The following is a 25,660-nucleotide window of genomic DNA, read 5'->3' as shown; positions in this document are numbered from 1 at the left end:
TGTTTCCCATGTGTATCAAGAATGGTCCACCACCAAAAGGACATCCAGCCAACTTGACACAACTGTGGGAAGCATTGAAGTCAACATGGCCAGCATCTCTGTGAAATGCTTTTGACACCTTGTAGAGTCCATGTCCCGATGAATTGAGGCTGTTCTGAGGGCAAAAGAGGGATGGGGATGGAGGGGGGTGCAACTCAATATTAGGAAGGTGTTTCTGATGTTTGGTATATTCAGTGTATTTTTCCATATTCACAAATTATCCGATTTCTCTCACACCATTCCACAGTAGTGCTGCATTGAAACATTTAGCTGTCTAGCCATCCACTGGAATACTTAATACATGACTCACAATCACTGTATTACAGTAACAGATGAGACATTTTGCTTGACTTTGGACCAGACTACTTATTCAGCACATCCGTCTTAGCCAAGACGGATGAATGCCTGTGATTCCCGAGGCATTTAAATGGGAAACACTTCCCTCGAGATGATGGGGTATCGGAGGCAGTAAAACCACTCCTACACACACAGTTGGCTGACATTTTGGTGGCCAGTCAATAATGAAAAAAAGCATAAAATGTCTTCTTTTTCCCGGAGTAGCTGCCAATTTACAACCGAGACAGTGGAAAGCATGAAGCGTTATCAGGCGTTCATTATGAGGACTGACAGTGGAGAGGTCCAACTGAGTTAGGGTGCCCATTTCCCTACATCACTGGTAGATGCGCTTTATTTGGACTTTATTTATGAGCTCTGCCACACAAGCTGGAGATTTGTTCTATTTCTTCTCTTCTCTACCTCTCTCTCTTCCCTGCTGGACCGTGTGTTTAACCGGTTCCAGTGAGAGGCAGCTTTAAGCAGTGTGTTTAAGCATTATTGTTGTGGTTGGGCTCCCAGCTAGCATCGTTGCTGAAGTTGAAGGTTCTTCGTGGCTCAGTGGATAGGAAAATCTCCCGCAGGTCCATTTGTTCCCCTGTCCATCCATGAGCAGCCAAGCAGGAAGGGATGAAAGCCAATCATGGGACTGAAAACAACACAGCATCTGGTTAATTGTCAGATGTGTAACATAACCTATTGGCATGTGATTAAGCCTGCTTTGTTTGCAGTTATGACTGTGCAAATCGACTGTTAGACTATTCTGTTTTTAGCTCCGTTGTCGCTTTGTTGACCATCAGTGCATGGTCAGTGAATGAAAAGGAAGTGATGCATTTTGTACCAAATTAGAATTTTGAAGGAGACTATTTCACTTTTGCTCTACTCACCTAATGTAATACTACAAGGGACAAGACATGGGCAACACTTCAATCAGAGAACACCAGTGGCTTGATGTCTAATTAAATAAGAGCAAATGAGTTTACAACCTCTGTCACTTAATTAGAGCAAGATACAGAGGCACAAAATGAATTAATATGTCGAGATTTAGAGAGGAGTCAATTAAAACTTTGGTTGGAGTGTGGGCTGACGATAACTACTCTTGTACAGAACTGTTTGGTCCCCTGTGACTGACTCTGTGTATTTTTGTTTCATTTCAGGGCCTACGTTGGGAGGAGAAGAAGGAGGAAGAGAGAGAAGAAGGGGGTTGTGATGAGTAACTGCATAAAGCAAAACCAAAGGATCCGGTGAGGTTTAGGGTCCAAGTCCCCAGGCTAGCGGGTGAGTGGAGTGAAGCCACCATCCAGGAAGGACCTCAGAGGAAGGTTTTCCCAGGATTATCTCTGGATTGTGCCTCTCAGGGGACACAGGCACACGTGCAGCAAGGCCCAAAGGAAGGCGGAGTAGCACTGGTCGGCAGGCAGCAGGCAGCAGGATGTGGGAGGGACTGGGACTGCAGGTGTTCCTGATGTGCCTGGGCGCCGTGCTGTGCAGCGCTGTGGCCGCCTCGGCACCCCTGGAGCACAGCCACCGCCGCCGCCTCTCCCTACACAGGCACCGGGAGAGGACGGGCAAAGAGGGACAGGTCCTACACCGTTCCAAGAGAGGCTGGGTCTGGAACCAGTTCTTTGTCATTGAGGAGTACACAGGGCCAGACCCAGTGTTAGTGGGCAGGGTAAGGTCACCGTTTTAAATTCTTCATCATCACCTTCCTACCTCTCCTCTCTTTTCTCTCCCTTTCTTTCCCCCTCTCTATCTGTTGATCGCTGAATTAAAGTCACAGGGGGTTTTCATTACCAGTGGAGACCTTGCAATATCCTCAATTTGTTACACAAAGCAATCAGTGGCCCACTTGATTAAAGATTATAAATTAGATTTCCTTTTTAATATCAAAGCATCCCCCAAAGACATTGACATCTGGGAAACAGGCAATTTTAGGGGTCCACAGAAATGACGATTACAAATGGGGACCTAAATTTGCCTCTAATTCCGGCAGTGACAGTGATGGTACCTTGTTATTATTGGAATGGGATATCAATCATGGCATCAATCAACAACGAAAACAACATGCATGCAGAACAGGCTTCTATGAAGAATATTTCATGGAATATAATGAAAAGTTGGTAGATATTGCAAAATACATTAAAATACAATTCATATATGCGTTTGTGGGAATATAGTTATGCGTGTTTTGAATTGCAGAAATTAACCAATCAACTAAGTGACTAACTATCTGATAATGTGACAGACCACTAATTGTAATGTTGCTGTGTTGGACCTAATGTTTATCATCAGAGTAAATATAGATTGATTCTCTATGTTGAAACATATTGGTTTCAAGGCAGTTTTCTCTAAGCTATGCATTTAAATGTAATCACATTTACATGATTGCCTGGGCTGAATGTGCTTCTCATTATCCATGTTCCTCCTAGTGATCACACTACATGTTGGAACGTAGTATTTTTGAAATGGTTTTTAACATATTTTTCCGAAGTAATTTTGCTGACCTTTTTCTTTCCATTTGTTTCTAGCTCCACTCAGACGTTGACGCTGGAGATGGCAATTGCAAGTACATTCTCTCAGGGGAGGGTGCAGGCACCATTTTTGTCATTGATGACAAGACAGGCAACATCCATGCCACCAAGACCCTGGACAGGGAAGAGCAGGCCCAGTACACCCTCACAGCCCAGGCTGTGGACAGGGCCACCAACAAGCCTCTGGAGCCTCCGTCTGAGTTTATAGTCAAGGTCCAGGACATCAATGACAACCCACCTGAGTTCCTACATGGGCCATACTATGCCAGGGTGCCTGAAATGTCCAACGTCGGTGAGTTTGGCTGGGGAATGGACCGTGAAGGATTCTCTACCCTCTGTCTAATTCTCCCTTCCTCAGACTGTTTGCCAGTGAACAGCTTGTTTCCCATGCATTATTCAAAATTACTGTAATCTGACCGGGGGAGGCAAAGTTGGAAGCGTTGCTGTTGTTGTTGCGGCTTTGCAATTTCCCTCTTCCTTGTGAATGTTTTTGTGTGAGTGTGTGTGTGTGTGTGGGGGGGGGTCACACCATGTAATACAACATCCTTAATGCTGGCCTGTCACAGAGTAACAATCTATTTCCCTGCGATTCCACCAGCTGACAACCCAAATGGTGCTTCTGGGGCTCAGACTCGGCAGTCTAGACCAGCCCAGCTTCAAATATGTTCAGAAACCACTGTGATGGCAAATTCATTTCAAATACTGGTGAAACAGCTAGGCTTTGTGTGAATCCCAAAACCATGAGCACTTAAGGGCATTATAACCATGGGAGGGATGCTGACTGCACCACATTTTCGGTTAAGAATAAGCAATTTCTAGAATGGCAAACACTTCCAGCATCAGGTATATAGCAGGAATTTCATGTTAGAAACATAGTATTGGCTCAAGCTAAATGCCATAATGATTTTCTTATTGCCGGTCTACTATTATGTTGGGTAAATGGTGTTGAAAATAATAACATTTGCTGTTCTTTTGTCGTCCAGGTACCTCAGTGATGCAGGTAACAGCCACAGATGCTGATGATCCCACCTACGGGAATAGTGCCAGACTGGTGTACAGCATTCTCCAGGGCCAGCCCTACTTCTCAGTGGAACCACAAACAGGTACCCAACCTCTCTGTCCCACCTCGTTTCATATTCATCCAGATAGCATAACATTTTATATACAGTATATATATATATAAGTGGCTTGCGAATGTATTCACCCCCCTTGGCATTTTTCCTATTTTGTTGCCTTACAACCTGGAATTAAAATAGATTTTGGGGGGGATTCGTATCATTTGATTTACACAACATGTCTACCACTTTGAAGATGCAAAATATTTTTTATTGTGAAACAAACAAGAAATAAGCGTGCATAGCTATTCACCCCCCCAAAGTTAATACTTTGTAGAGACACCTTTTGCACCAATTACAGCTGCATGTCTCTTGGGGTATGTCTCTATAAGCTTGGCACATCTAGCCACTGGGATTTTTGCCCCTTTTTCAAGGCAAAACTGCTCCAGCCCCTTCAAGTTGGATGGCTTCCGCTGGTCTACAGCAATCTTTAAGTCATACCACAGATTCTCAATTGTATTGAGGTCTGGGCTTTGACTAGGCCATTCCAAGACATGTAAATGTTTCCCCTTAACTTCTCTAGGGTAGGGGGCAGCATTTTCACGTTTGGATGAAAAGCATACCCAAATTCAACTGCCAGTTACTCATCCCCAGGAGATAAAATATGCATATCATTAGTAGATTTGGATAGAAAACACTCTGAAGTTCCTAAAACTGTTTGAATCATGTCTGTGAGTATAACAGAACTTATTTAGCAGGCGAAACCCCGAGGACAAACCATTCAGATTTTTTATTGTTGTTGAGGTCACTGTCTTTTCAATGAGTTTTCATTGGGAAACCAGATTTCTAAGCGAATTTCTTGCTGTTCCTACGGCTTCCACTGGATGTCAACAGTCTTAGGAATAGGTTGAGGTTATTCCTTTGTGTAATGAAGAAATACGGCCATCTTGAAGTCGAGGCACTCCAGGTGTCCTGGACATGCACTTCAATCAAACAGAAGGCATGCTACATATCGTTTTAATCCTGTATTGAACACATATCATCCCGTCTTCAATTTTATCGATTATTTAACGTTAAAAAACACCTAAAGTTGTATTACAAAAGTAGTTTGACATTTTTTGGCAAAGTTTACAGGTAACCTTTGTGTCACGCCCTGACCAGAGTTTGCTTTGTAGGTTTTATGTTTTGGTTGGTCAGGGTGTGATCTGTGTGTGCATTCTATGTTGTTTGTCTGGTTTGTCTATTTCTGTGTTTGGCCTGATATGGTTCTCAATCAGAGACAGGTGTTTTGCGTTGTCTCTGATTGGGAACCATATTTAGGTAGCTTGTTTTGTATTGTGGGTTGTGGGTTATTGTCTATGTGTAGTGTTTGTGTCAGCACTAGTTTTCATTAGCTTCACGTTCGTCATTTATTGTTTTGTATAGTTTGTCAAGTGTTCTTCATTTTCGTCTTCATTAAATATTGAAGAATGTATTCATTTCACGCTGCGCCTTGGTCCTCCTCTCTTCAACGTTACGACGATCATGACAGAATAACCCACCATCAAAGGACCAAGCAGCGTGAAAGAGAGGAACAGCGCTTTGTGGAACAATGGACTTGGGAGGAGATATTAGATGGAAAGGGACCCGGGGTACAGCCGGGTGAATATTGCCACCCCAAGGCAGAGCTGGAGGCAGCGAAAGCCGAGAGGCGGCGTTATGAGGAGGCTGCACGAAAGCGCGGCTGGAAGCCCGAGAGGCAGCCCCAAAAATGACTTGGGGGGGGGGGACACGGGGTGTGTAGCTGGGTCAAGGAGGAGACTTGAGCCAGCTCCCCATGCTTACCGTGAGGAGCCGAGGATGGAACCGGAGCCAGTCGGGGTGGAGTTGGAGGTGAGCAGGGTGAGTGAAGCAGAGACTGTGAAGTATTTAATGGGGAAATTGGAGGAGAGAGAAATTAGGGATTTGCTGGTTTGGTGCATGAGGCACGACATCCGCCCTACGGAGCGTGTCGGGGATTTGATGTCACCTGAGTCAGCTCTCCATACTGGTCCTGAGGTGCGTGCTAGCCGTCTGGTGAAGACTGTGCCAGCCCCACGCACCAGGCCTCCTGTGCGCCTCCCTAGCCCTGCACGTCCCGTGCCAGCTCAGCGCACCAGCTCTCCTGTGGCAGCCCCACGCACCAGCTCTCTGGTGCCGGCGCCACGTACCAGGCCTCCAGTTCCGGCACCCCGCACTCGCCTTGAGGTGCGTGTCATCAGCCCAGTACCAACAGTGCCAACACCACGCACCAGGCTTCCTGTGCGTCTCCAGAGCCCTGTACGCCCTGTTTCTCCTCCCCGCACTCGCCCGGAGGTGCGTGTCCCCAGCCCAGTACCACCAGTTCCGGCACCACGCACGAGGATTATAGTGCGCCTCCACAGCCCAGTACATCCTGTTCCTTCTCCCCGCACTAGCCTTGAGGTGCGTGTCCCCAGTCCGGTACCACCAGTTCCGGCACCACGCACCAGGCCTACAGTGCGCCTTGGCAAGCCTGAGCTGCCCGTCTGCCCAGCGCCGTCTGAGCTGCCCGTCTGTACAGCGCCGCCTGAGCTGCCCGTCTGTCCAGCGCCGCCTGAGCTGCCCGTCTGTCCAGCGCCGCCTGAGCTGCCCATCTGTCCAGCGCCGCCTGACCTGCCCGTCTGTCCAGCGCCGCCTGAGCTGCCCGTCTGTCCAGCGCCGCCTGAGCTGCCCGTCTGTCCTGAGCCGTCAGAGCCGCCCGTCTGTCCAGCGCCGCCTGAGGCGCCCGTCTGTCCTGAGCCGTCAGAGCCGCCCGCCAGTCAGGAGCCGCCAGAGCCGCCCGCCAGTCAGGAGCCGCCCGCCAGTCAGGAGCCGCCAGAGCCGCCCGCCAGTCAGCAGCCGCCAGAGCCGCCCGCCGGTCAGGATCCGCCAGAGCCGCCCGCCGGTCAGGAGCCGCCAGAGCCGCCCGCCGGTCAGGAGCCACCAGAGCCGCCCGCCGGTCAGGAGCCGCCAGAGCCGCCCGCCGGTCAGGAGCCGCCAGAGCCACCCGCCGGTCAGGAGCCGCCAGAGCCGCCCTTCAGTCATGAGCTACCCCTCAGTCATGAGCTACCCCTCAGTCATGAGCTACCCCTTAGTCATGAGCTACCCCTCAGTCATGAGCTACCCCTCAGTCATGAGCTACCCCTCAGTCATGAGCTGCCCTTCAGTCATGAGCTGCCCTTCAGTCATGAGCTGCCCTTCAGTCATGAGATGCCCTTCAGTCATGAGCTGCCCTTCAGTCATGAGATGCCCTTCAGTCCGGACCTGCCCCTCAGTCCGGAGCTGCCCCTCAGTCCGGAGGCGCCCCTCAGTGGAGTGGGGTCATTTAGGAGGGTCGCCGTTCCTAGGAGGCCACGGAAGCGGGGATTGACTATGGTGGAGTGGGGGCCACGTCCAGCGCCAGAGCCGCCACCGTGGATAGATGCCCACCCAGACCCTTCCCTATAGGTTCAGGTTTTTTCCCGGCCGGAGTCCGCACCTTTGGGGGGGGGGGGGTACTGTCACGCCCTGACCAGAGTTTGCTTTGTATGTTTTATGTTTTGGTTGGTCAGGGTGTGATCTGTGTGGGCATTCTATGTTGTTTGTCTGGTTTGTCTATTTCTGTGTTTGGCCTGATATGGTTCTCAATCAGAGACAGGTGTTTTGCGTTGTCTCTGATTGGGAACCATATTTAGGTAGCCTGTTTTGTATTGTGGGTTGTGGGTTATTGTCTATGTGTAGTGTTTGTGTCAGCACTAGTTTTCATTAGCTTCACGTTCGTCGTTTATTGTTTTGTATAGTTTGTCAAGTGTTCTTCATTTTCGTCTTCATTAAATATTGAAGAATATATTCATTTCACGCTGTGCCTTGGTCCTCCTCTCTTCAACTTTACGACAATCGTGACACTTTGAGGTATTTTGTCGTCCCGTTTGAGCAAGTTGGAACCAGTGTTTTTCTGGATCAAACGCGCCAAATAAATTGACATTTTGGATATATATCGACGGAATTAATTGAACAAAAGGACCATTTGTGATGTTTATGGGACATATTGGAGTGCCAACAACAGAAGCTCGTCAAAGGTAAGGCATGAATTATATCTTTATTTCTGCGTTTTGTGTCGCGCCTGCTGGGTTGAAATGTTTTCTCTCTTTTGTTTACTATAAGTGCTATGCTCAGATAATAGCATCGTATGCTTTCGCTGAAAAGCCTATTTGAATTCTGACATGTTAGCTGGATTCACAACCAGTGTAGCTTTAATTTGGTATCTTTCATGTGTGATTTAATGAAAGTTTGATTTTATAGTAATTTTCATAGTAAATCATTTTAATTTGGCGCTCTGCATTTTCTCAGGATTTTTGCCAAGTGATACAGTAGCGTCTTGCCTAAACTCAGATTTTTGGATATAAATATGAACTTTACCGAACAAAAAATACAGTATATTGCACATACTGTATATAGTCTTTTTCTACTCTATTATTGACTGTGTTAGTTTACTCCATGTGTAACTCTGTGTTGTTGTATGTGTCGAACTGCTTTGCTTCATCTTGGCCAGGTCGCAATTGTAAATGAGAACTTGTTCTAAACTAGCCTACCTGGTTAAATAAAGGTGAAATAAAAGTTTAAATAAATACAATTTAGGGGCTTCATAGCAAAGGGGGTGAATACATATGCACTCACCACCTTTCTGTTTTTTTTTTTTTTTAAGGAATTTTTTTCACTTCACCAATTTGGACTATTTTGTGTATGTCCATTACATAATTCAAAAGGCACTCGCACATCTGAGAAATCTTATTTGCAGGTGCATGGCAACAATTGAACAAGATGGAGGAAAAAGTAAACCGCACACTGCTCTTGATAGTATCAGTGATATTTAATAAGCTTGCGTATCGGCCTCACGGCCTTAATCAGAGCTTTTGTGATTTTTTTAAAATTTGCAACCTTATGTAGACCTGGCCCCACCCACATCCGTTCTACACATCGAAGGGGGTTGGAGGCAGTGTATGTCCATTACATGAAATCCAAATAAAAATCCATTTAAATGACAGGTTGTAATGCAACAAAATAGGAAAAACGCCAGGGGGATGAATACTTTTGAAGGCACTATATATATATATGTATATATTATGTCTTATATCAAAACTGTTATGTATTTAAATGTATCTTATGATAATCTGTCAATTCTCACATTTTGAATCCGTGCTAAGTAAGGAGCGTTGAGGATTAGTCCTGTCGTACTTTGGGATTTCTCCAAGGCAAAATCTGAGTGTACCTGTCCTTTGCCAAACAGAATTAACTCACGGCCAGATTAGGCAAGCAATATCCTGGTTGAACTCTAAGCATCCTGGGAGCCAAAGTACCCCCAGCCAAACAGGGAGATCTCAGAGCGAGAGAGAGATCGGAGAGAGAAAATCCTGCTAATAAACCAAAGCTGGATATTTCACTGGATCCTGTCCAATGCTCACATTTATAATTTGTTTTTGGCTTATCTGCATTTCATGCACAGGCTCATCTAAATATCACCAGAGAACAACCATCCCCATCATATTCTCCTGTGATGTGAGAAGTGCCAGTTTCCTCACAGAAAAATAATGAAATAAACAACTGGCTTAAAAAAACAGTTCCTCACTGCTGTTCTGAGCATTGTTCTGCAGTTTCTACTGAAATAAGCCACTTATTTTTCCCTTTTACATATCACACTAATTACCCCAATATTAGAAAAGGAGCCTGATGAATGAGATGACGATGGCACTTGTCACAATGTGATCTCACGTGTCAGTGATGACCCATCATGCCCTGCTCTTCCCAGTAGGCCTTGCATAGTAGTAGGCTGCTGAAAGGTCACAGGCAGGTAGGTCCCTCTTGAATTAAAGCCATTTTCCTCCTCTCCTGTCCCCAGGGATAATCCGGACTGCTCTGCCCAGCATGGACAGGGAAGCACGGCAGGAATATGACGTCGTCATACAAGCCAAGGACATGGGGGGACACATGGGGGGATTGTCAGGGACAACAGAAGTTAAAATCACCTTGACGGACGTCAACGACAACCCACCGAAGTTCCCTCAGAGTAAGTGAAGAGTCCTGTCTCACTTTTTCTATGTTTTTATTTTATTTATTTTTTACATTTTCTGTTCTCTAAAGCTAACTTAGACCCTGAGATGGTCTTTCTTCCCGTCGTCACTGTCCCTCTCTGCTGAGGTAAGAGCAGCATCATCCACAGGGGACAGGTCTGCTTTGAGCCGGTCTAGCGCTCTCCGAGCTCCTCAAGCCTCAACACTTCAAAATATGGATGGCTGATGGCCCCAGAGGCCATGCAACACGCAGTTTGTACAGGGTATAGATGTTAAAGGGGGAATATTACAACTTAATTATTAAACAGTTTCATTGCGCTCATAGGAGCTGTGATGACAGCAAGTATCTTAAGCGCGATAAAGAGTTGTGAAATATTAACTGCGTTAATGTCAGTATTTCTGTTCGACAGAGAGGGGGAATGGAGGGGAATTCTTGTAGCTCTAAACCGCGAGCTAAACACAGATTTACGTCTCATATAGTAGAAATGTTCCACATCAATTTCCCCCTACTTCTTGAGAGCAGAGCCTGAAGATTTGCCCCAGAGAGCTCCCAATCTTTCCCCTACTATCAGCACTGAGGCTCGGATGTATCCCTGCTAACAGTGGCTCTTGGATGGAAAATTAGCTATATATTTGGGGTAAACTAGTCCTGGGTGGGGTGAGAAACTTCTAAAACTGAGTCAGTGGGCTGACTCAACGACGTGCAATAATGTCAACTCTTTCCCAGATGATGAAAACTGGAACATTGTTCAATAAGTAATGACATACTTTTTGAGATGACATACACATCAGTATTGTCACATTTTTCAGCCTCTGATATTATGTTAATATTTATTTCCAGCTCTCATGGTCAGAGCCAGTTTTAAACTGGGTGGATTCAGTAACTTTCTCATGAAAAGATCCCATATTTTTTTTATGTAGTCTGATTGAAGTAGCAGCCCTTTATATGATTAGGCCTTTTTTAAAAGGCTCCTTCCCATGTCAGAGTTATTTTTAAATGCAGCTGAAGCGTTTGGCTCTGAACACTTCAATAGGAGGAGCAGACAGGGCGGAGAGGGCATATGGCCCTACTGCTCTGCCTCGGCCATGGGCAGGTGTATGCACCCCTGTTGACACACACACTCACACACATGCAAATACAAACACACAACACTGTCTGCTCATGGGCTGTGGCCCTCAGGTGCTGGCCAGCTGAATCTCCACAGGTATCTCTTGTGTTCCATTTATATCTCTCTCTCACTCTCTCTCTCTCTCTGTCTCTTTAATTATGTGTAAATGCGGAACAGGTAAAGATACAATGTCTTTCAAAGATGGACCACGCCATTAATTCATTTCAACAGTAAAACGCTGTAGAATGAACAGTAAAATACCATAAATGTGTTTTACAGCATTAAAAGCGAATGGAAACACTAGGCTTTAGAACACCAGCTAACTGTAAATCGCCATATTGGTATTGTTGCGTCATCGGTAGGAGAGTTTAGGAATTTGTGAATTTACTGAGACCAAGACCTCAGCGTATATTAATGAGCATACTTTGCTGGTGTCAAACCATATATGAAAACATGATACACATTTTGAAAGCTGAGAAACAGCCCTTTCAACTGATATGACATGTGATAGCACCACATCAATCAACTGGCAATCAGTCAAGAAAAAACACCTGTGAAAATGTGTATCTTATATGCTTTTTTTCCCAAACAACTGCCATTGAAAACAGAGAAAACCTTAGAGCATATATAGTGTTCTTTATTTTGTAAGGATTGATAATCTGAAATCGGAATAATACCTTTTACAGTGAATGAGTTACAGCCTTTTTAGTGAACAAAGGTATTTTTCAAGAATTCTATGGAATGTTCCATGACCAGACACTTTCTTATCTGGATAGTATTTTAAACACGTACAGTGAGCTCCAAAAGTATTGGCACAGTGAAATTGTTTTCGTTATTTTGACTCTGTACTCCAGCACTTTGTATTTTGATTGGTCCACTGTGACAAAGCTCTTAAAAGAAAAGGCTTATACCAAACAAATGTCAGTCATAATAAGTGTTATGAACAAAACATTTTCCCTGTCTCAATACTTTTGGAGCTCACTGTATATGCACCAAAATGCATTACAAATGGCATTTAGTCTTACATTTGATAAGGAAAGACATACACAAGTGATATAATATGAATTAAAACAACTTTATTGAAAGAATACGGTTAGGGGAATACATTGTCTCAATCAAACCTGAAAACAAAGTGCAAGTTGCATCATGCTATCATAACCATAACAGTATATAGAAGATTACTCTCAGGGGTATTGTCATCAAAATTGAACTGGAATTATAAAATATTACAAGAATAAGGCATATAATAACAATAATTGTCTTTTAAAACTTCAATTTCTTCTTACATACGTTACACAAGCCTATAGCCTAATACAGGAAGAGTCAGAATTAAAGGCATGCAAGAGAAGGGATCGACCAGTGACAGTCTGAGCTACTGGGTGAAGACTAGGAGCCTCTTTACTAGTACCTAGCTATGTATAGTCGGTGCATGTATCTAGCTACAGTTGAAGTCGGAAGTTTACATACACTTAGGTTGGAGTCAATTAAACTCATTTTTCAACCACTCCACAAATTTCTTGTTAACAAACTATAGTTTTGGCAAGTCGGTTAGGACATCTACTTTGTGCATGACACAAGTAATTTTTCCAACAATTGTTTACAGACAGATTATTTCACTTATAATTCACTGTATCACAATTCCAGTGGGTCAGAAGTTTACATACACTAAGTTGACTGTGCCTTCAAACAGCTTGGAAAACTCCAGAAAAGGATGTCATGGCTTTAGAAGCTTCTGATAGACGAATTGACATAATTTGAGTCAATTGGAGGTGTACCTGTGGATGTATTTCAAGGCCCACCTTCAAACTCAGTGCCTCTTTGCTTGACATCATGGGAAAATCAAAAGAAATCAGCCAAGACCTCAGAAAAAAAATTTGTAGACCTCCACAAGTTTGGTTCATCCTTGGGAGAAATTTCCAAACGCCTGAAGGTACTACGTTCATCTGTACAAACAATAGTACGCAAGTATAAACACCATGGGACCACGCAGCCGTCATACTGCTCAGGAAGGAGACGTGTTCTGTCTCCTAGAGATGAACGTTCTTTGGTGCGAAAAGTGCAAATCAATTCCAAAACAACAGCAAAGGACCTTGTGAAGATGCTGGAGGAAACAGGTACAAAAGTATCTATATCCACAGTAAAACGAGTCCTATATCGACATAACCTGAAAGGCCGCTCAGCAAGGAAGAAGCCACTGCTCCAAAACTGCCATAGTCAGTTTGCAACTGCACATGGGGACAAAGATCGTACTTTTTGGAGAAATATCCTCTGGTCTGATGAAACAAAAATAGAAGTGTTTGGCCATAATGACCATCGTTATGTTTGGAGGAAAAAGGGGGAGACTTGCAAGCTGAAGAACACCATCCCAACCGTGAAGCACGAGGGTGGCAGCATCATGTTGTGGGGGTGCTTTGCTGCAGGAGGGACTGGTGCACTTCACAAAATAGATGGCATCGTGAGGTAGAAAATTATGTGGATATATTGAAGCAACATCTCAAGACATCAGTTAGGAAGTTAAAGTTTGGTTGCAAATGGGTCTTCCAAATGGACAATGACACCAAGCATACTTCCAAAGTTGTGACAAAATGGCTTAAGGACAACAAAGTCAAGGTATTGGAGTGGCCATCACAAAGCCCTGACCTCCATCCTATAAAAAATGTGTGGGCAGAACTGAAAAAGCATGTGCGAACAAGGAGGCCTACAAACCTGACTCAGTTACACCAGCTTTGTCAGGAGGAATGGGCCAAAATTCACCCAACTTATTGTGGGAAGCTTGTGGAAGGCTACCTGATACATTTGACCCAGGTTAAACAATTTAAAGGCAATGCTACCAAATACTAATTGAGTGTATGTAATCTTCTGACCCACTGGGAATGTGATTAAAGAAATAAAAGCTGAAATAAATCATTCTCTCTACTATTACTCTGACATTTCACATTCTTAAAATAAAGTGGTGATCCTAACTGACCTAAGACAGGGAATTTTTACTAGGAATAAATGTTGGGAACTGAGTTTAAATGCATTTGGCTAAGGTGTATGTAAACTTCCGACTTCAACTGTATATACAGCTGCTCCCACAGTGACACGGATAGGCAGGGGCTTATTTAAAACGAGATGACATGAATGTAGTGAAAAGTTTAGTGAATGCTATTCTGTACCTCGGAGTAAGTTAAACCAGGCATCAGGCATCGACTACAAGTGTGAATGATATTTTCTTAGTTGTAACAGTCTCTATTGTTTCTCCCCACAGGTGTATACTCCATGTCAGTTTCAGAGGACAAGGTTTCGGGTGAGGAGGTGGGCCGTCTGAAGGCTAAAGATCCAGATCTGGGCGAGAATGGACTTGTGTCATATCGTTTCATCGAGGGCGATGGGATGACTGTGTTTGAGATTACCACCGACACTGACACTCGTGAGGGTGTTATCAAACTGAGAAAGGTGAGAAGGGAGTGAAGGCGATATACTATTCCACAAACATTGTGGAGGAATGAAGGGAATGTGTGAGACAGTGTATAGGGTCGTCTGCATTGAATCGCCTTTTTTGCTACTGCCCTTTCACTAACATTCTGAGGACTAAAATGCTAGCCTCAATACTTGACACACCTGTGTGTGTCTGTGCGTGTTTGAATGTGTAAACCTGGCTATATGCAATTTATGTGTGGTAGAGAGAGAACGAGAGGGAGAAAGAGAGTGTGAGACTGAAGCACACACTGAGCAGTGGCGAGAGAGAGAGAGAGTGATTTTTCACCGTTCCACTCTGTGATTGCAATGACACCGCTTCAGTTTCTTATTACGAGCATTGACTTTCATGGCTGGTTCTCTGGGAGAGGAATCTCATCTAGGCAGTCTGACTGTGGGTCGGCTGCTAGCGTGGAGCTGCAGCTCTGCTGTGCTCTAGGGCTGGGATTATGCCGACATTTACCAACCTGGGGAGGTCAGCACTGCACTGCACTGCACCGTGCCTGGGCTGCCTCTAGGTTCTCACTGGCACCACTGCGCCTGGAGCTGCCTGCCTGCCATGGTTAGGCTTAGCCGGGCCTCCAGAGGGGAGAGAGAGAGGCGCTGCTTCCCTCCCTAGTCCCTACGCAGCAGCAGCAGCCTAGACGGAGCATTGCCACCTGGTGGTGCTTTATTATTTAAAATCCCTCAACTGTCTTTCACAGCACAAGCTCCCTCACACTCAGATCAGCAGCAATCTCACTCACGGTCCTCTCTACTCCTCTCCAAAAATAACACAACTCAGAGAGGAAGGCCTTTGCATTCTCAAGGGTTTACGCAAGCTGGGTAATTTTGTCAGTTCTGTGGAGTGTGAGTACCAGTGTGTCGTCTACGTGCTGAAAAATGGCACTGTTCTATTAATCATGGCTGAGGATTATACCAGGTAAGCCACGACAGCGGCCATTGAAATGTGGGAAACGAGCATGCAAACAACTTCCTCTATGGCCGCATGAACCCAAGTGGGATCAGACTTTGCTGCTCAGTGCATATCCCCCTCATTTCCATAACAGAGAGGTGCAACAATAATGAGTCTTATGAACGCCGGATAATAGAAATTGTAGCTGGGGAAAGTGGAAGAATTGAATCAGGGGAAATAATGATTTGACGCTGAGTAGAGAGGGTGGTGGTGGTGGTGGTGGTGGTGGGGGTTGTAATTCTTAACAGTGTTTGGCTATCTGAAATTCCAGGACCCAGGTCCCCAAACGAGACCATTCTGTCTGCTGATTAGGCTGGGTGTGGTGTGTGTGGAGGTGGGGGAGGGGGGGACAATACAGCGTGCCGACAACAATCAGTTTGATGCAGCCCTGCTCTTCTCAATAACATAATGCCTCCACAAAACACCTCTTGGGAAATCATCACCTTTTGCTCTTCAAAGCATGTTGAAAATTAAAGTTGAAATTACTGACGGAATTGCCAGAGTTTTAATCAAGTATTCTGTTTCAACTGCGGGCTACCAGGCGCAGGCTGAATGCTAAGAGGAAGCCTGGCATTATTGTGAATATTATCTACTGCTGATTAGTTTCAGCAGAAAATTATTAGGTGCCTAAATAAAAGAACAGAGAGAGAGATAGGGAGACAGGGGGGGGTTGAGAGGAGAGAGAGAGATAAAGGGGGGAGGAAAAGGGTGAGACAGAGAGCAAGGGGACCACAGCTTCAGGAGACAACGTCAGTGAGGAACATTCACCGACCTGTTAAAGGAAAGAACTGGGTCATGGCTGTTCCTGCCACTGACAGCTTAATTAAAGATATGCAAAAAATACTGAAGGATGAACAAAAAAACTGAGATAGGAAAACAACTTCACATCAATCACCACACAGGCAGAGAGAGAGATAAAGTGTGTGTTTGTTTGTGTGTGTGTGCATCCTGGTATGGCGCCCCCTCAACTCCGGTCGGTACTTTAAAGTCTCACTTGGTAATTTGTGCGAGTGATGTGAGACAGGGTAATAAGAAAACAGGCAGATGTGTGAGGCAGGGTGTGGAGGGATAAGGGTTGTTCACACTAAATGGCCATTAACTATATTTGAGCATAATTGATTTGGGAGTGTCTTTCCATTTTCTTGCAATTAAATGAACTGGTGGTGATTTGAGGCTATGACTTAGATACACCATTAAACTGAAACAAGGGTCATCTTAGGTACAAGGACTGAGCAAAGAATGTCTTGGTGTTGTCTCATGCTGACGCTGACCACAACCACAGTCTTATTTTGCAACAGCACCCTCTAGTTAGCATCTCAACTCCATACTGACATTTGATTTGACCCTCTTAGAAAAAAGGCATCCAAATAGGTTCTTCGGCTGTCCTGGTAGGAGAACCTTTTTGGTTCCAGGCAGAACCCTTTTGCAGAAGAAAGGGTTCTACATAGAACCTAAAAGGGTTCTACCTGTAACCAAAATGGTTCTACCTGCAACCAAAATGGTTCTACCTGCAACCAAAAAGGGTTCTTTGAAGGGTTCTCCTATGGGGACAACCGAAGAACCCTCTAAGGTTCTAGATAGCAGTGTACAGCAACAGTAAATCATTTTTATGATGCAGTAATTGTATTATAGAAAGAATTACATTGACAACCTTCTCATTTTTGTCCCAAGATATTAATTATGATATAGTTTGAATGTATTATTGCTAAATCCACTCTGCTCCCTCTTTCCAGCCTGTGGACTTTGAGACTAAGAGGGCATACACCCTGAGAGTAGAGGCATCCAATACACACGTGGACCCCCGCTTCATCGCCTGGGGACCCTACAAAGACACAGCCACGGTTAAGGTTATGGTGGAGGACGCAGACGAGCCGCCTGCTTTCATGGCAACTAGCTACAGCTTCGAGGTGGAGGAGAATGCCCCTGATGGGACCGTGGTGGGCCGTGTACACGCTAAAGATACAGACGTGGCTAACAACCCTGTCAGGTAGGCTACTTGGAACACTCTCTGTCACTCTCTCGGTTACTCATTTGTGTTTGTTTTTAGCGCCGCTGTCAACCCCACCCAGTCCCATAGTGTTATAATGCATCCGTTCTGTTTTAAATTGCTCATTTTACGTTGATTCGTAGATGATTTCAGTTTCAAAGGCCTCATCTCGTCAACATAAAATACTGCAGGGCCCTACTCAATCAGTAAACAAAATAAATAGCCTATATTATTTCCTGCTCTGCGGGAGCAAATATTAAAATAAACATGCCGTTTCTTTGTTGTAACTATAAACATTGTTCCATTGAATACATACATCCAAATAATGCAAACATGCATTCCTACAGCACAAGAAGAATTCGGCTTTTGATTTATCTAAGGAACCAGGCCCTAATTGAATACGTGTTTACTTATCATTACTGTTCACTGCAGGTACATGATTCCACGCTACACGGACGTGGAGCAGTTCTTCAGTGTCGGCCCGGAGGATGGCATCATCAAGACCACCAGACCGCTGGACCGGGAGACACTACCCTGGCACAACATCTCTGTCAGCGCCACTGAGATTGGTACGCCACCCTCCACTATCCACCGCGGGTTTCAAATTAGAGAGTAGCTGGAAATACCAGAGACGTCATGCCTCCCAATCCAGGAACTGTTGTGTTTCCACCCGGCTCGTATGTGGTAGAGTCGCCACCCCTCAAGATGTTTTTAAGAGAAGATTACCACAAAGTGCCTTTCAAAAACTGAAATGAGTAGCTAGAGACTACTGCAAAACATCCACCCCCCCCCCCCCCCCCCCCCCAAATCAGAAAGAAACATATCTAAGTTGCTGTTCTCTGTCTGTGTGATTCTACTCCAGATGATTATGTCTGGTTTTGAAGTATATCTGTCTCAAATATTTCCATCTCTCCTATCAGGGATAATTTGATGCATCAAAAATGTGCCTGGAACTTTAGAGATCAAGCAGTTCTGTTGTATTTTGCACGACACTCGTCTGACAGCATCATTTCAACAACCTACATCATTTCATATACAATAAATAGGGTCATACTGCGCTGTCTTCTCATTGTGTTTGCAGTGGGAGCTGGTTTTGTTTTTCTAGCCAGGCAAATCCCATGCATGCGCACTGAATCACTAACGTGTTTGTTATTCATTTTTGTCATTCTGCACAGGGGGACATCACCAAGATACAAAAGTACGTGTCAACATCAAAGTCAAAGACGTGAATGACAACGCCCCTGAGTTTGCCACACAGAACGAAATCCTCGTGTGTGAAAATGCCTCCCCTGGCAAAGTAAGTCTAATCATTCACACTGTATATTGTACTTTTTCCCAAGTCACATTTAGAAAAGACAGATCTTTATGCATACTAGTAACCACCATGTGCAAGAATATATTTTATATTATAGTGAATATGTTGAATATGTTCAGCGTTTTGGTGAACTCGGTCTGTACTAACTCCTGTGTGTGTTGTTCAACTCAGCTCATAGAGACAGTCAGTGCGGTGGACAAGGATGAGATGGCCCACCGACAGTACTTCCACTTCAGCATCGCCCCAGAGGCTGTCAACAACCACAACTTCTCCCTGAAAGACAACAGAGGTGGGTGGGCTCAAACATTCTATTTCCATCAATGAGAAGAGCGACTTCTGTTTGGACACATTTACTGTCTTTATAGTGGCTAGTCGGCACTCCAGTACTCCAGTCAGTGAGATAGAACACCACTGGGTATTTTCCCTTCTTTATATCAAATCAGGTTTTTCTACATCCAGATGGCCTTTGCACTGTGTATGCATCGGAAGTGATTCAGCAGATCTTTGTCGACTGAAGTTTGATTTGAAGCTAGATCCCATAGAGCTCCTCCTTTATTAATCACCTACTGGTGTCTCTCTGGCGTCCTAGCCTCTACATCAGTGAACTGCTGCATGTAGGAGACTGAGCCTGTTGGATCAGTTTGCGGAGCTTGTGACTGCATTAGTTATCCCTACATCACACTCTGTCTGATCAGCCAGGGGTGGAGAAGTGAGAGAGAGCGAGAGAGAGAGAGCACCTTTCCTTCTGCCTGCCGTGTTTGGGGGCCTGCCTGGCTGGTGACTCATCCCAGCTGTCCTTAAACTCAAAGCCCCTTCCAGTCTGCCAGTCACAGTTATGGAGCGGCTGGTTAGGCGAGCTGGTCAGAAAGAGTACATGTTACATTCCATTTCAACAGATGAGGCACAGTGGTATTTATCCCCAGAGGATGCCATCTCTCATCAGAGGAGAATTACTCATCATGGGAATAGCATTCATCAACCTTGTTGATAAACTCTCGGATTAAAGATAATGAGAAGCAAAAGTTAATCACAGAGTGTTGACTCCATAAAAATGCTTGATTAGACTTGCTTATATCCATAGAGATTGCTCAGGACCATGTGACAACGCTATTGTAATGACTACGATGGAGACGTTCAACAGCTGCTGCGAGTAGTTCAGTCAGCAATGCCATCTTTGAACAAGCAATTACATGACACTTCTCTTAATGACATGCATTCATCAATATTTTCTTCTATAAACTGAAGCTCTTTTTTCATCGCCAGCCATTGCTTTAATACTCTTCCCGACCGCGCCGTGACCACAAGCCACTTCCAAGCATATCTGCTTCTGTGATGGAGGAGAATGAATGAGGGGGAATGAATGTGTTAATTGCAGTTTAATGGGATATTTTTTTTAATCCCCAGATAAAGTCATATCAGAGTCAAGCAGTGCTGCAGTGACTATAGAGCAGCCAGCATGGCGAGGGCTGGCTCTCTACCCATTTGATCTGCTTCATTTTTACAAATATTTTTTTACCTTTATTTAACTAGGCAAGTCAGTAAAGAACAAATTCTTATTTACAATGACCGTCTACCAAAAGGCCTCCTGAGGGGATGGGGGCCTGGGACTAAGAATAAATACTATATAAATATAGGACAAAACACACATCACAACAAGAGAGACAACACAACACTACATAAAGAGAGACCTAAGACATAGCAAGGCAGCAACACATGACAACACAACACGGTACCAGCACAAAACACGGTACAAACATTATTGGGCACAGACAACAGCACAAAGGGCAAGAAGGTAGAGACAACAATACATCACGCAAAGCCGCCACAACTGTCTGTAAGAGTGTCTTTGAATGAAGAGATTGAGATAAAACTGTCCAGTTTGAGTGTTTGTTGCAGCTCGTTCCAGTCGCTAGCTGCAGCAAACTGAAAGAGGAGCGACCCAGGGATGTGTGTGCTTTGGGGACCTTTAACAGAATGTGACTGGCAGAAAAGGTGTTGTATGTGGAGAATGAGGGCTGCAGTAGATATCTCAGATAGGGGGGAGTGAGGCCTAAGAAGGTTTTATAAATAAGCATCAACCAGTGGGTCTTGCGACGGGTATACAGAGATGACCAGTTTACAGAGGAGTATAGAGTGCAGTGATGTGTCCTATAAGGAGCTTTGGTGGTAAATCTGATGGCCGAATGGTAAAGAACGTCTAGCCACTGAAGAGCACCCTTACCTGCCGATCTATAAATTATGTCTCCGTAATCTAGCATGGGTAGGATGGTCATCTGAATCAGGGTTCTGGCATCTGGGATGAAAGAGGAGCGATTACGATAGAGGAAACTAAGTCTAGATTTAACTTTAGCCTGCAGCTTTGATATGTGCTGAGAGAAAGACAGTGCACCATCTAGCCATACTCCCATGTACTTGCATTAGGTGACTACCTCAAGCTCTAAACCCTCAGAGGTAGTAATAACACCTGTGGGAAGAAGGGCATTCTTCTTACCAAACCAGATTACCTTTGTTTTGGAGGTGTCCAGAACAAGGTTAAGGGTAGAGAAAGCTTGTTGGACACTAAGAAAGCTTTGTTGTAGCGCATTTAACACAAAATCCGGGGGAGAGTCAAAATTAGTGCTTTTCAACAGTATTTTCAAAAAGCCCACAATGTGAGCAGAAAAGATTACAGCCGCTCTGATTTGTTGGGTTTATCTGGAGCCAAAGCCTCCTTTCAAATGGACAGCTTTCCAACCTACGTTTATGTATTTTCTCTGGATTTTCAGAGTTTGCGGTGTCTGTCTGAGACAGCAGGGGCTATTTCGTTTTTTCTTGCACTCTCATAACTGCAGATGTAAGAACACTTAATAAGTATACTTTTATATGGAAAATGTTCCTAGAAAGCGGCTTCTTATGACGCGCTTCTTTCAGCCATATTACCTTGTTCATATAGGATATTTAAGTTCTCATGGCTCATGGCTCTTTAGACTGTGTTCTACTTCAACCCTTAAGAGACACTCTACCAAGGCGATGATAACCTATGAGGTCGACCTATAATGAATAGCGCAGGATTCATAGAGCCCATTCACCCTTCCATTCTGTATGCACAATAGTTTTTGTCATGAGAAACCTTTTCTGAAAAAGCTGTAGTGGGTTGAGGACACCGCTGTGAGAGAGGGAGGGAAAATGACTAAGCCACAAGCACCTAAATAAACTCACTCCATCTCTGTTCTGAGAGCGACCTTGCACTGAGTCAGGAGAGTGCACTTGGCATCCTTCCACCCTCACCCAGCCCCAAGTAAAACCAATAGAGCTTTGATTGCACTTCCAAAAGCTAATAAATGTTCATAATATTACAATAATGTAATATCTGGAAATTCACAGCTCATTGCTTTTCCTCCCCGCGGCTATACGTCTGCCTTATGAACTCGTTGGCTAAGTAAAACTCTTCGGTTATAACTGTGATCGTGTTAGGCAGTTTGTACGTTCTGTACGGTCTGTACCTGGAATACAGTGCTTTGCAAAAGTATTCATCCCCTTCTGTGTTTTTCCTATTTTGTTGCATTACAACCTGTAATTTAAATAGATTTTTATTTGGATTTCATGTAACAGACAGACAAAGTAGTCCAAATTGGTGAAGTGAAATTAAAAAAATATCTTGTTTCAAAAAATTCTAAAAAATAAAAGTTGTGCGTTCATATGTATTCACCCCCTTTGCTATGATCCCCTAAATAAGATCTGGTGCAACCAATTACCTTCAGAAGTCACATAATTAGTTAAATAAAGTCCACCTGTGTGCAATCTAAGTGTCACATGATCTGTCACATAATCTCTGTATATATACAACTGTTCTGAAAGGCGCCAGGGTCTGCAACACAACTAAACGAGGGACACCACCAAGCAAGCAGCATCATGAAGACCAATGAGCTCTCCAAACAGGTCAGGGACAACGTTTTGGAGAAGTACAGATCAGGGTTCGGTTATAAAAAAAATATCTGAAACTTTGAACATCCCATAGAGCACCATTAAATCCATTAATGATTAATTAAATCCACATTGAAAGAATATGGCACCACAACAAACCTGCCAAGAGAGGGCCGCCCACCAAAACTCACGGACCAGGCAAAGGAGGGCATTAATCAGAGAGGCAACAAAGAGACCAAAGATAACCCTGAAGGAACTGCAAAGCTCCACAGCGGAGATTGGAGTATCTGTCCATAGGACCACTTTAAGCCGTACACTCCACAGAGCTGGGCTTTACGGAAGAGTGGACATAAAAAAGCCATTGCTTAAAGAAAAAAATAAGCAAATACGTTTGGTGTTCACCAAAAGGCATGGTGGAGACTCCCCAAACATATGGAAGAAGGTACTCTGGTCAGATGAGACAAAAATGTAGCATTTTGGACATCAAGGAAACACTATGTCTGGCGCAAACCCAATACCTCTCAACACCCCGAGAATACCATGCCCACAGTGAAGCATGGTGGTGGCAGCATCATGCTGTAAGGATGTTTTTCATCAGCAGGGACTGGGGAACTGGTCAGAATTGAAGGAATGATGGATGATGCTAAATACAGGGAAATTTATGAAGGAACCTGTTTCAGTCTTCCAGAGATTTGAGACTGGTATGGAGGTTCACCTTCCAGCAGGACAATGACCCTAAACATACTGCTAAAGCAACACAAGAGTGATTTAAGGGGAAAGATTTAAATGTCTTGGAATGGCCTAGTCAAAGCCCAGACCTCAATCCAATTGAGAATCTGTGGTATGACTTAAAGATTGCTGTACACCAGTGTAACCCATCCAACTTGAAGGAGCTGAAGCAGTTTTGCCTTGAAGAATGGGAAAAATCGCAATGGCTAGATGTGCCAAGCTTATAGAGACATACCCCAAGAGACTTGCAGCTGTAATTGCTACAAAAGGTGGCTCTACAAAGTGTTAACTTTGAGGGGGTGAATAATTATGCACGCTCAAGTTTTCCTATTTCTTGTTTGTTTCACAATAAAACATATTTTGCATCTTCAAAGTGGTAGACATGTTGTGTAAATCAAGTGATACAAACCCCGCCAAAATATACATTTTAATTCCAGGTTGTAAGGCAACGAAATAGGAAAAATGCCAAGGGGGGAGAATACTTTCGCAAGCCACTGTATCCCCCCCAAGAGGAGACATTTTAAAGGACCCTCTTTTCTCTGTACTTATTCTACTTCTGCTCTCCTCTTGTTCACCACAGACAGCACAGCCAGCATATATGTGACCCGGAGGGGCTTCAGCCGGATGACCCAGGATGTCTACTTCCTTCCCATTGAGATCAACGACAACGGCATCCCTCCCATGAGCAGCACCAACACGCTGACCATCCGAGTGTGCAGCTGTGACAGTAAGGACACCATCCTGTCCTGCAATGTGGAGCCTTACATCCTGCCTGCAGGCCTCAGCACCGGAGCTCTCATCGCCATACTTGCCTGTATCGTCATTCTCCTGGGTGAGCATCAGCACTAAAGAAAACATCAACTTGCATTCAATCTGTTGTTGATCTAATATTTAACTCATGTTTGATATTTTATACCATCTTGAGTGGTGCTTATCCTTAATGTTTTCAGAATAGTTTTAAGTATTTATGGGCAGATGCTTGACAGAGTATTAATAGTGTGCGTTTTGATTATGTACACAGGCTCAATTGATTATTTAACTTGCAATTAACACTGTTTAACAATGTTGACAGATTCATACCACCTGTAATTCAACATACTGTATATTTTTGCACTTCTAATCCAAATTATGTGCAGCTGTGATTTATTTTCCACATCTGTCAAAGCGTGGCTAATTAGGGAATTTGATATGCTAAAGGTATTTAAAAGAGCTGTAAGAGCTAGAGGTTCTGCATGATTGGCTGATTTGATATGTTTCTCATGGCAGCGATCGTGGTGCTGTTTGTGGCACTGCGTCGTCAGAAGAAGGAGCCACTCATCGTCTTCGAGGAGGAAGACATCCGTGAGAACATCATCACCTATGATGATGAAGGCGGTGGAGAGGAGGACACAGAGGCCTTCGACATTGCTACACTACAGAACCCTGACGGTGCCAACGGCTTCCTACCCCGTAAGGACATCAAGCCTGAGTTCCAGTACCCGATGAGGCCTGGCGGGCGCCCCGTGGCCAACAGTGTGGACGTGGATGATTTTATCAAGACCCGCATTAACGACGCGGACAGCGACCCTACGGCCCCGCCTTATGACTCCATCCAGATCTATGGCTATGAGGGCCGGGGCTCCATCGCTGGATCCCTCAGCTCCCTGGAATCGGTGACCACAGATTCAGACCTAGACTACGACTACCTCCAAAGCTGGGGCCCGCGCTTCAAGAAGCTGGCCGACCTTTACGGCACCAAAGACTCCGCCGATGACAACTCTTAACGTTCACCCATTTCCCCGACCATCTCCTTGCGCCCTTTCTCCAACCCTCCACTGACTTTGTGTGGTGCTTGAAGTTTACTATAAGTATACCACAAGCATTTTTATTTATAGTAAACTTTGTTATTTGTACGTGTAAAGTATACTTGCAGTATACTAGATACCTGTTGGGGATGTTTGGTAAGGAAGGACAGATGGTATTGAGGAGGTGGAGACAAGAGCGAGAGAGAAAGAATGATAAAAAACTGAAAAACTAAACAAAAACAAAAAATCACCTCTGTGGGATGTACTGGTATGTATGAAAAATGAAGACATGCTTAATGTTTGTGGTGAGAGATCAAATAACACTTGGTATTTCACTTTTTTAGTCATTTTGTAGGTTACTACGGTTTGGGGTTGGAATGTGGGTCACAGAGAGAC

At 44.5% G+C, this 25,660-nt stretch overlaps 1 protein-coding gene across 1 annotated transcript; it reads left to right on the top strand.

The window, feature by feature from the left end:
- The first annotated feature begins 1,804 nt into the window (after nucleotides 1-1,804).
- LOC120025231 (cadherin-11-like) lies at nucleotides 1,805-25,243 on the top strand. Its single transcript, XM_038969709.1, has 11 exons — nucleotides 1,805-2,044; nucleotides 2,901-3,195; nucleotides 3,887-4,006; nucleotides 9,852-10,019; nucleotides 14,383-14,570; nucleotides 17,280-17,533; nucleotides 17,966-18,102; nucleotides 18,709-18,830; nucleotides 19,020-19,137; nucleotides 24,061-24,312; nucleotides 24,747-25,243. The coding sequence occupies exons 1-11, from the start codon at nucleotides 1,805-1,807 to the stop codon at nucleotides 25,241-25,243; spliced, it is 2,391 nt and encodes a 796-aa protein (XP_038825637.1).
- Nucleotides 25,244-25,660: the final 417 nt, after the last annotated feature.

Source organism: Salvelinus namaycush, chromosome 30, assembly GCF_016432855.1.
Source record: "Salvelinus namaycush isolate Seneca chromosome 30, SaNama_1.0, whole genome shotgun sequence".
Classification (NCBI taxonomy): Eukaryota; Metazoa; Chordata; class Actinopteri; order Salmoniformes; family Salmonidae; genus Salvelinus; species Salvelinus namaycush.
This window is presented reverse-complemented; position numbering and strand designations above follow the sequence as displayed.